The sequence below is a fragment of the Bufo bufo genome, chromosome 2 (assembly GCF_905171765.1).
Source record: "Bufo bufo chromosome 2, aBufBuf1.1, whole genome shotgun sequence".
NCBI classification, from domain to species: domain Eukaryota; kingdom Metazoa; phylum Chordata; class Amphibia; order Anura; family Bufonidae; genus Bufo; species Bufo bufo.
This window is the reverse complement of record NC_053390.1, coordinates 210,297,510-210,314,161: the sequence shown is the minus strand read 5'-3', so window position 1 is coordinate 210,314,161 and position 16,652 is coordinate 210,297,510. Positions and strand designations below refer to the sequence as shown.

Below are 16,652 nucleotides of genomic sequence, written 5' to 3'. Positions count from 1 at the left end.
ACTTATAAAATGTGTTCAATGTGCTGCCCATTGTGTTGGATTGTCAATGCAACCCTCTTCTCCCACTCTTCACACACTGATAGCAACACCGCAGGAGAAATGCTAGCACAGGCTTCCAGTATCCGTAGTTTCAGGTGCTGCACATCTCGTATCTTCACAGCATAGACGATTGCCTTCAGATGATACGAGATGTGCAGCACCTGAAACTACGCATACTGGGGTTTAAACGAATCCTCGATGCAGGGAAATTGCATCGAGGATTTTTTTGCCTCGATTAAATCGATGAATCATTTCAGCCCTACTAGTAGCGCAGTATCATGTAAACGTCTTCTCATGGTTGGTGTAGACACTGTTTGCCATCCTAGGTTTGGAATTGGGATTCTGCGCCTCTGTCGGTGACAAGTGGTGATAGCTGGCCATCGACGAACAGCATGCATTGCGCAACCGTCCCACACAACTTGATCTGATTTTTGAGGTTTCATGTGGTTAAAAAAAACTTTTATTTTAATCTTTTATGCCCCTCTCACATGCCACAGATTGGAGCTAGGTGCTTGAAAATTTGATCAACTGCATATCTTAGCGACACCTGCTACTTCCCGGACTTGCATAACTTTAGGGCTTGTCCTTCTGGGTGGTGCAGTTTCAATATTGAGGAGTAGAGATTACAGATTCTAGTAGATATGATTGAAATAGTCTAATATCATCATGTATTTTTTTGCTGTTCACAACTAAATAAATGGGCTTTTTCTTTGTTTTTTACCTTCTTAGGAGGAAAACCGGATGACATCACTGTTCTGCTGTCAATTGTAGCTGAATATGCAGACTAAATGCTTGGAACATCTGCTAAAAGTTTCGATTTTTTTTTTTTTTTTTTTTTTTTTTTTTTTTTTTTTCTCTACAACCTATGAACTTGTAATGTATCCTGCTGGCAGGACTGCAATTTTTCAACAGATTTTGTCGGTCAGTTGTGAAAGAATGCTGTCCACATATGACAACGTAGGACGTTATTAAAACCACTACTGTTTAATGGTTGAAATCAAATATTTACTGCATTGCCCAACCAGGAGCATCATAAGGACATGTTTCTGTAGAAAGCGGTGCTTTTATCAGAACCGTGGATTTTGTTTCTGGTTACTCATTTTGCCAAAACGCACATATGGAATCCTTTAAAAATTGAAATTGGTTAAAATGGGGGAAAAACTGATTTTGTAATCCACCGATTACCTGTTCTGAAGTTAGTAAATGTGGAATTCTCCGTCATTATTTTGCATCAGCGAACCTTGACTTAGAAGCCTTTTATATTCTGAACTGCTGTACTATACAACACAAGGAGTTCCCTCAAATGTCTGTTATTTTTAAAGCTACTTAACTTAAAGCCATGTTTATATGTGTTATATACAGATCTGTATATAATATATATTTTGGGTAACATTTTGTGACTATGCAGTGAAATTCTGCCTGTCGCTAATGTTTTGGGTGTAACTTTCTTAAGTTGGTCAATTTAAGGACTTGCTCTGTAAAGATTGCAACTCAAAAAAATTATGTGACTGTGATTTCATTGTATTTTATACGCCTGTTGTGTGTAATGTTACCTCAGATTGTATATTGAAGGGGTTCTGTCATCAGAAACATCGTGATAAAACCTTCTAAGGGTACTTTCACACTAGCGTTATTCTTTTCCGGCATTAAGTTCCGTCCTAGGGGCTCAATACCGGAAAAGAACTGATTAGTTTTATCCTAATGCATTCTGAATGGAGAGTAATCCGTTCAGGATGTCTCCAGTTCAGTCTTTTTGACATTTCAGGACGGAGATAATACCTCAGCATGCTACGATTTTATCTCCGTCCATAATTCCGGAACACTTGCCGGAATGCCGGATCTGGCATTTTTCCCCATTGAAATGCATTAATGCCGGATCCGGCCCCGGCAAAACGGATCCGGCATTGCAGTCTGCGCATGCTCAGACCGCAAAAAAATGTGGAAATAAAAAATGCTGGATCCATTTTTATAGATGACACCCGGAGAGACGGATCCGGCATTTCAATGCATTTGTCATAGGGATCAGGATCCTGATTTGTCTGACAAATGCCATCAGTTTGCATATGTTTTGACGTATCCGGCAGGCAGTTCTGGCGACGAAACTGCCTGCCGGGATCCTCTGCCACAAGTGTGAAAGTACCCTTACCTAAGACATGTGCGCTGGACAGTTGAACATCAAGGTCTTGGTCCCATCTTCCAAGGGCCCGAATTTTTGAGAGAATTGATTATATTATAATATGCAAATGAGCCTCTAGGAGCAACAAGGACAGTGCCCTTGCTTTGTTGCTCCCAGAGGCTCTGTGCGCTGCCCTTCATGTCACACCCCGACCTCTGACTGCCAGGGGCAGGCAGTGAAGACTTGATCACTACTGGCTGTGAAGTCTTGTGGCATCTCATTCAGCGCAGGCGCTGTACAGGGATGGCGCGCTCCATCTAGTACTGCTTCTGCGCTGAATGAGCTCCTGTCCTGTGAGAGTTCAGGGCTTGGCTTGAGTACATCTTACTGCCTGGCCCTGTCAGTCGGTGGTGGGGGCATGACATGAAGGGAAGTGCATAGAGCCTCAAGGGCACTGTCTAGGCTCATGTGCATATCATAAAATATTAAGTTTCTCAAAAATGTGAGACAAGACCATGATGTTCACCTGTCAAGTGCACGTCTCAGGTGAGACTGTTTTTATTGTGACGTATCTGATGACTAAACCCCTTTTTAACTTTTTTTTTTTTTTTCATTTTTGTGAAACTGTATATTTGCATACAATGTTAAGTTTTTATTTAAATGTTAACATGTACCATGTACATGTCATAATGATAGCACATCATGCTTGTAACAGGCATTAAATTCTCAATGAGTTACTCATATTTACACAGTTATGAAAAGTATGTTCTCTTGCTAACTTGTCGTGTTGTCTACACAAGGTCACGTTGAATGAATTCTGATATTGCCTTAACTGCCCAAAACTTGACAAAGCAGGGAAACCAGCATATGTACTAACAAAAAACATGAATTTACAATGGAAATTTGATATTCATTGCAGCTTGCCTTATTCATTCACATCATTTGCCCATCACAAGCCAGTTATCCTGTCATCTGGGCTTGCCATGTACTTTTTTTAAATTCCTTTTTCAGTTACTCTAATATAGATAGATAGATAGATCGTACATCTGGTGGCAAATGAGTGAGGAAACCTGGAAGTTGACAAGTGAGAATGGCTGGCTGTTAGCCTGAAGCACATCATGGGTAACAGGGTAAAGTGAAGGTCCAGTTTTCAGTATGCAAATGCAGTACAGTTACATTGCCCTCCTCTGAATCTTCAGGGGCCACATGCTCTGAAGAATGCTGCTGGCTCCTTTCTTCTATCTTCATAGGCTCTGTGTGACCATGCCTTCTGCTGACATGCCAGAACATGGCTAAAACATGAGGTTTTAGTTTTTTTTAATTAGTCACAAAAGCTTTATCAGCTGGGGTCCTGCAGCTGTGGTCACAATTTGTCCCAAGGGGATCCTTGACAGAAACCTCCTAAGGGCCCTCAACAGCTGGAACTGATGATGTAAAGGTTTTCTCCTCAATTACCGTACTCAGTTACAGGTACAATCAGTTCCCCCCCCACCCCCTTTTGGATACGTTTTGGTTTTTTTCGCATCAACCCACAATGAAATCCTCAGCTTCCCACTGCATAAGGCCCTGTGCACACGACCATATCCGTTTTGCAGCCTGCAAATTGCGTATCCACAAAATAAGGATGCAGTCTGTGTACCTCTGCATTTTATTTGCAGACCCTTTGTTTTCAAAAGGTCTGTGGTCTGAATTTTGTGGACAAGTTCTATCTTTTTGCAGAACAAATGGATGCAGAAAGCACATGGATGATCCATGTGCTCTCTGTATATCTGTTCTGCAAAAAGATAGAACTTGTCCAGGCCCATTGAATTCAGTGGGTCTCCACAAAATGCGGATAGCGCATCAGTATTTTGTGGATCTACAATTTGTGGACTGCAAAACGGATACGGTTGTGTGCATGAGGCCTAAATGCTATGATCGTACACTACCGGAAAATGAAAAAAGAACCTCAAAAACATTGCAATTGAGTTGAGATTGACAGAGAATAAACTGCTGTTGTGGTCATCAATGACAAACAATAGTGTTCAATGACTAAAGCAGTATCTGCCAGTGATGGCCGCATCAGAGCTCACAGGACAAACACCAGGTGTCGTGGTGTGGGGAGCCATTAGCTACCATGGCTGTTTCCACCTGGTATTCATGGAGGGAACACTGACCAGCCCTCAGTATGTCCAGGACATTCTGGAACATGTCCTACTGCCTTTTTTTTTTACTCTGTTAGGAGACGTGGTGCTCCGACAAGATAATGCCCACCCACACATGGTTTGTCCTACACAACGTGCTCTTTAAGCTATCCAGTTGCTCCCCTGGCCAGCTTGAGCGCCAGATCTCTCCCCCATTGAGAATGGCCTCTTTCACACGGTCAGGATTTGGTCAGTACTTTTGCAAGCCAAGACCAGGAGTATATTTCTATTATACCTTTTCTCTGTAGGTTACATTCCTGGTTTTGGCATTCAGATACTGATGCAAAAATACTTATCCAATACTGACTGTGTGAAATAGGCCGATGGCTGGGACTGGAAGGGGCAATGAATCGCTCATGCACAGCAGCTAACAACCTACTTGGCTGAACTATGGGTCTAAGTTGAAAGAGCTTGAAATGACATACCCAGGAGGAGATCCATCATCTGTATGACTGTTGCCATGCCAAAAAGGAAGTCTGTATTTTTTATTTATTTTTTGCGGCCTGTATGCGGAACGAGTGGGGTCACAAAAAAAACATAAATGACTCCTTGTGCATTCCATGTTCGATCTGCCCAAAAAATAGAACATGTCCTATTGCCCGCATTACGGACAAGGATAGGAATGTTCTGTTGGGGGCCTTTCCGTTCCACAAAGTACAGAATGCACACGGCCTGCATCTGTGTTCTGCGGACCACAAAACCACAACTGTCGTGTGCAAGAGCCCGAAGGGGAGATACCGCCCAGTATTAATATGACCCTCCCTCACCATAACCCTGCTGCAGAACCCAAAATAAAGGGTGCACCACCTTGGTTGTGTGATCATTCACTAAGCACCACTTGCAGTTTATACTGTGTCGGTCTCAATCGCATTAAGTTTTCCAGGTGTTTTTTATTTTTTCATTTTCCAGTAATGTATGAACACACAAGTTTTAAATCGTGTCAAAGGATGACATAAACTTCACTTAGAAGAGAACATTTTGTTACCATAAATAGAAGATTGACAACCAGTTATTTTTTATAATAGTCAAGCAATTTTTGTCGCTTGCTTTCTTTTTGAACGCAGCCACCAGGCATAATTATGTTTAACGTTGGAAGTGGTATGAAACTAGAAAACCAAAATGTGTAATTAGTCAATGGCTGGTCTCTGTACATAGACAAGTTAATATGGTTTTGTGTATGTATGATAATGGCCACAATATATTTACTTATAACTTATAAAATGCCTTAGATACATCAACCTCTTACAGACTGCATATTATAATGTATGTAAACACCACGGCAAACAAGTCTAGTTCTTAGGTAGCCCTGGCTATCGATGATATTGGCCAGGTTGGCAGGTGCCTGATGACAGACCAATTCAGGTTGTTCAGGCTGCAATGGACATTGCAACACTTGGCTACTCTGCTGCGGGGAGCACAAGGCTGGGGTTACCCAGCAATGTTGGCGACAACCCTCACTGTGTAGCAGTGCAGCCATTAAACTGACTGCGACCCCAGAATCTCAAAAAAATCTAGCAGTGTTGGATTTTTTTGCGATTCTGGGGTTGCAACCATGGCAACTTGTGATTTGCACTGTGACCCCATTCAGTTGAATAGGTGCACTGCTACACAGCGATCTTTGGCTGAGCAATGGGCATCATGGCACTATTCACACAACCGTATTTTTACTCTGCATCCAATGCGCATTTTTTGTGGACCGGATTTAGACTCATTCTTTTCAATGGGGCTGCAAAAAATGCGGACAGCACACAGTGAACATGTCCTATTTTTGTCAGTTGTGCAGATGCTTGATACTCGGAGCCTGAATCAGACCATGTATGAACACAATAATGTAATCACCTACTGGGAGGGTAGAAACAAAAAAGATTGCAGACTGCTTAAATTCTTTTGCTGGTCATTGACCTTGTCTGGTAAGAACATATGCAGGAGGAATGGGGTGGTGGTGGCATGTTTGAACGATTAGACTGGCTAAAATCTTTTGCGTGCCATGCGGTTTATCTACACAGCCCAACGCTTCTAAAGTCAACACGTAAGACGTCTAACCTGGAAATGTTTAGTTCTTAGTAATGTTTACTGACAGTTTTGGAGTGTTAACACTCGTGAATGAGCATCTGTCAGTGTTATATTCCCTGGAGAATAGCCAATTAAAGGGGGTTGACTAACTGCAATTGATTTTATAGACTAGAGCTTGTAGTCGTTTTCTGTGGGCTTTGACCAAACATGTTCTGTTACTCAGTAGTGAATGTGAGTTCACAGGAAAATCCGGTTAGGTGTCAGAATGTACTAGAGAGGGTTGCTAAATAATGTAATGTAAAGGGCCTAGGCTCCTGGTTTAATATTCATGAGCAGCTGTTTTGATTAAGATACGCAGATGAATTTCAAGGGGATCACAGTGTACGTTGTGTAAGGAAAACCTCTCTTACATAGTGCTAAGGATCCTTCTTAAAGGTTCTTAAATTATAAAAACAGCATTTGACAGATTATCTTTATATTCAAGGATTGTGTTCCCCAAAAGATCTCATGGGTCATAGTTGAGAAGGCAGCAGGTTTGGATTACACTTTGCATCCAGGCGTGTTTCTAAGGGTTAGCTTTGTATTTTTGATCTCTTTCCATAGCATTGTGAACAAGCTCTGTTGCCTGCTCAGCCAGGGTCCCCAACATTTGGTTTCAGGGATCAAACTTAAAGGGGTTATGCCATTATTATCATTATACCAATATTAAATCCGACATCATATATTACATGACAAACTTTCTAACAAAGCTGGAACCATTGCTTCAGTTCTGCTAGATTAATTTAAGGCTGGCAGCTCAGGGGTGTGCCTCTTCCTAGTGGCATGTCCTTTCTGCTGCAGCTCTCTCCTTGTAACTGTCAGAGCTTCTACTAGAAGACTGGTGACAGTTGAAGATGCGCATGTGTGACCACCTCAGTGAAGAGGACAAGAAATAAGGAAAAGAACAAACAGCAGGTGGCGCTAATCAGATACGTTTTTTTATTGAATAGCTTAGTGGCTCTACAAAACTTTTTTTAATCGCATGAAATTATAAAAGTATTTAGATTCAGGTATGGGTTTGAAAAAATATATATCTTTCGTGGCACAACCCCTTTAAGTCTTATAGTTGGAGACGAACCCATTCACTGTCTCGTTGGCCCTATTTAAAGTGAGATTCCGCTTTTTTATTTATTATAAATTAAATACAATAAATCAGTAATTGAAGGCTAAGTTAAAGGGGTATTCTTATCTTAAGAATCTATGGCCTATCCAGATAAGTGGTAAGTGGCTGATGCATATGGGTACAAATTCTAGAACCTGGGAGAATGGTGGTCCAGAGATGGGATCCACATCTAAAATCGGAATGCCTCTTTAATGTAGAATCTGTCTTTCCAGCTGTATGGTTACATGTATATTAACTCTGCTTTTATACCTCTTCTCGTAATGATCAAAGTTTTAAATACTGAGCAGCCTGGCTCTTGACTTCTCCCTCAAGTAACACCAAAGACGGGTAACATTAATAGCTTTCCATCTCTCTAAAAGCAATACTGTACCATAGATGCTTATTTTTACAATGCCACTTATGCGATGTTCTGCACTCTACATATCGGCCTAGTCTCTTCCTTTTCAAGCTGTCTGCGCACAAAACAGATGAAAACAAAACCCATGCACTTCCTAAAGTGAAAATGGAAATGTGATCAAAGTTGATGCTAGGACTAGTTCTGTGAGACGTGTACATACATTTTCTTATTAATGGAGAGTTCCATGTGTTGTGTTTTATTTGTGTGTTGAGAGTTAAATGGTTTGGGGGAAAAGGGATATTCAGCTACTATGCTTTATCAGTATGTCACTACATTGTGTAGATATGCATTAGTAGGAATGTTTTGTGTGCTCGCTCTTTCTGCAGATCTGCTGAATGATACGTGTAATGTAAGAAGAAGTGTATTCAGCTGTATGTTTGTCCTAAAATGATGTCTTAAAGTTGTCTCGCCACTGCTAGAGGGTTCAGTTTGCTATTGAGGGTTAAAGGAGCTATACTGTCCATGAGTTATTGTCTGGTATTGCAGCTCCTTGGAAATAAATGAGGCACAGCCTTTGGAAGAAAGCAGCCACGTTTTTCTAATTCTGTATGACTCCTTTTAAGGATGTGCATATAACCAGTAGGTGAACTACGACTGAAGAAATCTAGCAATGTGTTCAGTTTTATATTGTTGCTATATTTCTACCTTCCAGTCTGAAAATCTACCTTCAGATCTTGAGATTGGTGACAAGGGTACATGAACGGAGTATTTGTATGTTTTTTTTTTTTTGTTTTGTTTTGTTTTTTTATATATATATCGCATTGCTTTATTTCTAAATGGAAATGTCTGCATTTCATGTATGATGTGTGACAAGTATGGAAATAGCCTCTGTAAATATATGAAAGTAAACTGTAAGAAATTATTTAATAAATATAGTATTTATACTAAAATGTCTGTCATGACCAGTGGTGTTTTTTTTCTTTCTTCTTTGACTTAAAGGGAACCTGTCACCTCTACTATGCTACCCTCACTGAGCGTTTCTAAATGTTCATTGTGTTACCCTAAACATATAAATTACACTTTTAATTTCATTTGCAGACGAATTCAATAAGTATTATGCATTTTTGTACTTCCCGCCTTTTATGCAAATTAACGAGTCATATCTTACTTGTTTGACCAGAGAAGAGTCATATTTTCAAGCTCTGACTCATCTCAGGTTAATTTGCATATGTATCAAATCAGTTTTTTTACACATTAAAAGCACACAGAGCTATGGGGACTGGGTATTGTGGATGTGCTAGCGGCCATCTAGCAACCTATGTCCTCACCTCTATACCCAAAATCCAGGTGACGGGTTCCCTTTAATGTCTTTTCATTGTGATTATTTATATAATATATAATTTATTTTTTATTTGGGGCATTTTGACATTCACAAAAGGTTTCCACAAAGCAATCCTCTGTTTTCTGCAACTCCTACGAGCTGTTCTCTGCACATTTTACACTATTTTCAAAAGTAGAGCCGTAGATGATGCACACTCCACAAATCCAAAGGGAGAGCAGGAGCTATTGGTCATTTAACTACACTTAAGCTGACTGATTTACATGTACGTTATCTGTATGCAGCCTATGTGCCCCTGTTAGTGCAGCTGCTAGTTACAGACAGCAAACTACCTTATGTCTTACGTATTTTCCTCTTCCTACCCACTGCTGCTTCTTGGTAACTCACCAGTCTTTTAACAGTGGAGAATATGTGGTAACTAAAATAGAGTAAGATTTCTGAGTGCCAGCCACAAGTGTCGGCCTGAAGTTCCTTGGGCCCACCAGAGGAAATGATCTGCAAAGGGCCCCTGGTCAAAAAAAATATGGAGGCCCCTTTTATGTAACACTTGAGAGTGAGGCAATTCTCATCGAGCTCCTACAGTCAGGTCCATAAATATTGGGACATCGACACAATTCTAACATTTTTGGCTCTATACACCACCACAATGGATTTGAAATAAAACAAACAAGATGTGCTTTACCTGCAGACTGTCAGCTTTAATTAGAGGGTATTTATATCCAAATCAGGTGAACGGTGTAGGAATTACAACAGTTTGCATATGTGCCTCCCACTTGTTAAGGGACCAAAAGTAATGGGACAGAAAAATAATGATAAATCAAACTTTCACTTTTTTTAATACTTGGTTGCAAATCCTTTGCAGTCAATTACAGCCTGAAGTCTGGAACGTATAGACCTCACTAGACGCTGGGTTTCATCCCTGGTGATGCTCTGCCAGGCCTCTACTGCAACTGTCTTCAGTTCCTGTTTGTTCTTGGGGCATTTTCCCTTCAGTTTTGTCTTCAGCAAGTGAAATGCATGCTCAATCGGTTTCAGGTCAGCTGATTGACTTGGCCATTGCATAACATTCCACTTCTTTCCCTTAAACTCTTTGGTTGCTTTTGCAGTATGCTTTGGGTCATTGTCCATCTGCACTGTGAAGCGCCGTCCAATGAGTTCTGAAGCATTTGGCTGAATATGAGCAGATAATATTGCCCAAAACACTTCAGAATTCATCCTGCTGTTTTTGTTAGCAGTCACAATCAATAAATACAAGAGAACCAGTTCCATTGGCAGCCATACATGCCCATGCCATGACACTACCACCACCATGCTTCACTGATGAGGTGATATGCTTAGGATCATGAGCAGTTCCTTTCCTTCTCCATACTCTTCTCTTCCCATCACTCTGGTACAAGTTGATCTTGGTATCATCTGTCCATAGGATGTTGTTCCAGAACTGTGAAGGCTTTTTTTTAGATGTTTGGCAAACTCTAATCTGGCCTTCCTGTTTTTGAGGCTCACCAATGGTTTACATCTTGTGGTGAATCCTCTGTATTCACTCTGGTAAAGTCTTCTCTTGATTGTTGACTTTGACACACATACACCTACCTCCTGGAGAGTGTTCTTGATCTGACCAACTGTTGTGAAGGGTGTTTTATTCACCAGGGAAAGAATTCTTCGGTCATCCACCACAATTGTTTTCCGCGGTCTTCCAGGTCTTTTGGTGTTGCTGAGCTCACCGATGCGTACCTTCTTTTTAAGAATGTTCCATATAGTTGTTTTGGCCACGCCTAATGTTTTTGCTATCTCTCTGATGGGTTTGTTTTGTTTTTTCAGCCTAATGATGGCTTGCTTCACTGATGGTGACAGCGCTTTGGATCTCATCTTGAGAGTTGACAGCAACAGATTCCAAATGCAAATAGCACACTTGAAATGAACTCTGGACCTTTTATATGCTCATTGTAATTGGGATAATGAGGGAATAACACACACCTGGCCATGGAACAGCTGAGAAGCCAATTGTCCCATTACTTTTGGTTCCTTAACAAGTGGGAGGCACATATGCAAACTGTTGTAATTCCTACACCATTCACCTGATATGGATGTAAATACCCTCAAATTAAAGCTGACAGTCAGCAGTTAAAGCACATCTAGTTAATTTCAATTCAAATCCATTGTGGTGGTGTATAGAGCCAAAAATGTACAATACAAGAGTCTAGGTCTGAGGTCCTCGACTTTATATACAGTAGGGTCCATAAATATTGGGACAGACACGATTCTAACATTTTTGGCTCTATAAACCACCACAATGGATTTGAAATGAACAAGATGTGCTTTAACTGCAGACTGTCAGCTTTAATTTGAGGGTATTTACATCCAAATCAGGTGAACGGTGTAGGAATTACAACAGTTTGCATAGAGCCAAAAATGTTAGAATTGTGTCAATGTCCCAATATTTATGGACCTGACTGTTGTGCACAACTTTCAGTGATGGTCAGGAGCAACAGCCATCTCAAAAATAGAGGAGAGAAATTTTTTGAATGTAGAGAAACAAAACATGAAATTGTAAACATTTGCCGTTGGTGGTAAATCTAGGATAGGTCTGCAACAATATCACTTGCCAGTACATATGTTCCTAACTCAGAGCTTCCAAGGCAAGCCACACAGCAGGGGGTTGCGAGCCTCATGTGGGGACTACTGGTCTAGAAAGAGTGGGCAGAAAGACTGTAGCAGGGATCAGCAACCTTCAGTACTCCAGCTGTTGTCAAACTACCATTCCCTGCATGCTCCATTCATTTCTATGGGAGTTCTGAGAACAGCAGAGCAATTATGCTTGCTGGGAGTTGTAATTTCACAACAGCTGGAGTGCTGGAGGTTGCCTACCCCTGGACTATAGTGATGTGTGTGTCCAGCACTGAGGAGAAAAGTGGGGCATGTAAAATACAGGATCAGGGAGACTGAAGATTCACAGTGATGAAAACTAAAGTGCTGCATTTTAATAAAGGTGAACCCCTAAGATTTTAGTTAAGATTGTACTGTATGAATCATTCTGATAATATGCCGTGTGATGCTTTGAATGTTTGTTTCTAAGGAAGGGACTACACAAGACATTCACATGCTCTTTTTGGCAGCACGTCTTTGGCCGTTTGTGCTCTTTTGTTTGGCTACTCTTGGTTACTATCAAACAGTTGCTAAGATCAGGCAGCCAAGTTCATTTCATGTTCCTTCTATTGATCTTAAACTTCAGCCTCCAATTATTTAGTATCTCTGTATTGGTACAGAGCTTCCTTCCACTCTAACTGCTCTGCAAACAAATTTGCTTAAATACACAAGAGGCCTCACTGCGTCATCAGCAAGTAAGTTGTACACTGCGGCTTTCTGCTTCCTGACATTGTTCAATATCTGTCCCGATTATCACTTTTATCCTTTTTGCATCAAGATAAAGAGAAATCATTACTATGATTCATGGACACTGTGTGACAATGACAGGATTCCAGAGAGACCTAATTTGTGTTCAGTTTCTAAGGCTTCATTTTCTCAGTATATAACGTGGCATTTAGGGCTCTTTCACACGTTTAGCTTAAGTCCGGATCAATGCCTTTCAATGGGCATTAATTCCGGATCCGGCCTTGCGGCAAGTGTTCAGGATTTTTGACCGGAGCAAAAAGCGCAGCATGCTGCGGTATTTTCTCCGGTCAAAAAATGTTCCGGTCCGGAACTGAAGACATCCTGATGCATCCTGAACGGATTTCTCTCCATTCAGAATGCATTAGGATAAAACTGATCAGGATTCTTCCGGCATAGAGCCCCGACGACGGAACTCTATGCCGGAAGAAAAGAACGCAAGTGTGAAAGAGCCTTAGACAGCCATTACTTTGCTGGTAAACATTTCCAAAAATGGCAGCATCTAGAATAGCATCCAGACCTATAAATAAAAGAATGCCTATAGACTCTAAACAATGATTTCGGCAATACTATGAAAACTGCCTACAATAATATGCAGTTTAATTTAAAACCTTCCTTACATCTTTTTTTCCACATCGTTCACCTTTCTATCAACATTTTCCAATGCTGATAGTTGGTCCAAGATGTGTGTTGCTAAACAAGAAAGACCGCTCCCTCTATCTGCCGAATCACCCACAATCTACTCAGAGTACCCTGTAGTCTTGGTAAGAATGTGTTCTTAGGCAGCCCAGGAACTATTTTGGAAATAATGGCAGTTAATCATTCCATTTGTTACAGAATTCTGGCTGGAAACTCACAAAGTTTGGCGTACACAGTTCTTGCTGAACAATTCGCAACGTTTTGTGATTTTGCGCTGTTCTTGTGTCTTTTCAAAAGATAGTGGAAAAGTGCTTGTGGTTAAAGGGTTATCCCTCCCGTATAATGGCCCCCCAAAATGCCTGTGCACAACATACAGGTTATACTTAAAACTAAATTTTGCAGCCTTTGCTGCATCTGTCAGTGTGAAATACACGCGTTAGATAGTGGTGTTCTATTCTGTTATTAAAAAAACACCCATTTTGGATCAAATACAAAATTTGCAGCCTTGGCTGCATCTGTCAGTGTGAGATACAAGCTTGAAATGCAGCAATAATAATCTGGGTTTAAAAAAAACACCCATTTTGGGCAAAGTACTTAATATTGCAGCCTTTGCTGCATCTGTCAGTGTGAAATACACGCGTTAGATACTGTTGTTCTATTCTGTTAAAAAAAACACCCATTTTGGGCAAGATCCTAAATTTGAGAAATATGAGAAGAGTGTCAAATAAGGTACGTCGCCCCGGTCGTGGTGCTGCTGGTGGAGCTACTGTTGCAGGGAGAGGACGTGGTCGATCTGTGCCAGCTACACGCACAAGTGAAACACCTTCCTCAGGTGCGAGTAGGCTACAGAACCTTCAGCGGTATTTGGTCGGGCCTAATGCGGCTCTACTAATGGTGAGGCCAGAACAAGTACAGGCGATAGTAGATTGGGTTGCTGACAGTGCCTCCAGTTCCTTTACATTGTCTCCCAACCAGTCTCCTGCTCAAAGATCAGAGTTTGCACCTGCAGCCGATGTCCATCATTCTTTCACCTCACCCCCTTGCAAATCAGCCAAGCAGTCTGAGCCCCAAGTCATGCATCAGTCTCTTCTGCTTTTTGATGACTTTGCTAGCAGGCTTTCCCAGGGCCATCCACCTAGCCCTGCCCCAGAAGTGGAAGAGATTGAGTGCACTGATGCCCAACCACTTATGTTTCAAGATGAGTACATGGGAGGACTACATCAGCACGGATGACGAAACACAGGTGCCAACTTCTGTGGCTTTCAAAAGTGTGCAGACCAACAAGGAGGGCAGGGGTGAAGACTGGGTGGAAGATGATGTGGAGGACGATGAGGTCCTCAACCCCACAAGGAATCAAGGTCATGTGAGTGACCTGTGTAGTTCGGAGGAAGAGGCGGTGGTCGCACAGAGCCACCAGCACAGCAGAAGAGGGAGCAGGGTGCAAAAGTGGAACGGTCGTCCTCTAGAGTCTAGACAGTACGCCTGCTACTGCCCAACCACAGCAAGGGACCGAGCACACCAAAGCCAGCTCCAAGGAGTTCCCTGGCGTGGCAGTTCTTCAGACAATGTGCTGACGACAAGACACGAGTGGTCTGCACGCTGTGCAATCAGAGCCTGAAGCGAAGCATAAACGTTCTCAACCTGAGCACAACCTGCATGACCAGGCATCTAAGTACAAAGCACGAGCTACAGTGGAGTAGACACCTCAAAAACCAAAAAAGGTCTCTGGCTCCTCCTGCTTCCTCTTCATCCACCTCTGGAGTGACAGCGGCACCTGCCACCCCACAAACAGAGGATGTGCCAGCAACACCACCACCTGGGTCACCAAGCATCTCCACAATGTCCCAAGGAAACTTTCAGCTCTCCATGTCCCAAACACTGGAGTGGAAGAGGAAGTACCCCCCTACCCACCCTTCCCTGCACAACCAAGTGGGGGACAAAATCAGGTGTGCAACACCATCTGTGGCAAGGTCCACCTAACTACGGATAAGTGGACCAGTAAGCATGGTCAGGGACGTTATATCTCCCTAACAGCACACTGAGTAAATGCAGTGGTGGCTGGGCCTGAGGCGGATAGCCGTTTGGCGCATGTCCTTCCACCACCGAGGATTGCAGGACGCTTCAGTTTGCCTCCTGTTGCTTCATCCTCCTACTCCGCTTCCTCATCCTCTACCGGCTCCTCATCCGGTCAGCGTAACACCTTCACCACCAACATCAGCGCAGGCAGTTTAAAAACGTATCTGTTTGGGGGACAAACCCCACACCGCGCAGGAGCTGTGGACGGGCCTTGATCAACAGACCGATGAGTGGTTCGTGCCAGTGAGCCTCAAGCCCGGTCTGGTGGTGTGCGATAATGGGAGAAATCTCATAGCAGCTCTGGGACTAGCCGGTTTGACGCACATCCCTTGCCTGGCGCATGTGCTGAATTTGGTGGTGCAGAGGTTCCTTAAAAATGACCCCGATATTTTAGAGCTGCTGCATAAAGTGTGGGCGGTCTGTGCGCGCTTTCAGCGTTCTCACCCTGCTGCTGCTTGCCTGTCAGCGCTGCAGCGTAACTTCGGCCTTCCCGCTCACCGCCTCATATGCGACGTGCCCACAAGGTGGAACTCCACCTTGCACATGCTGGCCAGACTGTGCGAGCAGCAGCAGGCGATAGTGGAGTTTCAGCTGCAGCACGCACGGGTGAGTCGCTCTGCGGAACAGCACCACTTCACCACCAATGACTGGGCCTTCATGCGAGACCTGTGTTCCTTGTTGCGCTGTTTAGAGTACTCTACCAACATGGCCAGTGCCGATAACGCCGTTCTCAGCGTTACTTTCCCACTTCTATGCCTCCTTGAAAAAACGCTGTTGGCGATGATGGAAGAGGATGTGGCACAGGAGGAGGAGGAAGAGGAATCATTTCATAGGGTTTCCGGCCAGTCATTCGCAAGTGGCTCCGAGGGTGGGTTCCTGCACCCACAAACGTCAGGTACACAATTTTCCAGCCAGGGCACAGTTCTGGAGGATGACGAGGTGGAGGATGAGGAGAAGGAGATGGAGGAGGAGGAACCGTGTTCACAGCAGGGTGGCACCCAAACCAGCTCATGGCCATCACTGGTGCGTGGCTGGGGGGATACAGAGGACACAGCCGATACACCTCCCACAGAGGACAGCTTTTCGTTGCCTCTGGGCAGCCTGGCACACATGAGCGATTACATGCTGCATTGTCTCTGCAACGACCGCCGAGTTGCCCACATTCTACCTTGTGCTGATTACTGGGTGGCCACACTGCTGGATCCCCGTTACAAGAACAACGTACCGTCCTTAATTCCGTCACTGGAGCATGATCGTAAGATGCGCGAAGAACAAGCGCACGCTGGTAGACGCGCTGCTGGTGGCATTCCCACCTGACAGCGGGGGCACAGTGGAAGCACAAGGCGAAGGCAGAGGAGGAG

The 16,652-nt window shown here is 43.1% G+C and overlaps 1 protein-coding gene across 1 annotated transcript in view; it reads left to right on the top strand.

Moving 5' to 3' along the window:
• PPTC7 (protein phosphatase targeting COQ7) overlaps positions 1-1,734 on the top strand; it is a 47,632-nt gene extending 45,898 nt beyond the window's left edge. The window contains exon 6 of the mRNA XM_040416083.1: positions 769-1,734. Within this exon, the coding sequence (XP_040272017.1) occupies positions 769-827 (59 nt within the window). The 3' untranslated portion in view covers positions 828-1,734. The remainder of the gene's footprint in view (positions 1-768) is intronic.
• The last annotated feature ends 14,918 nt before the right edge of the window (positions 1,735-16,652 follow it).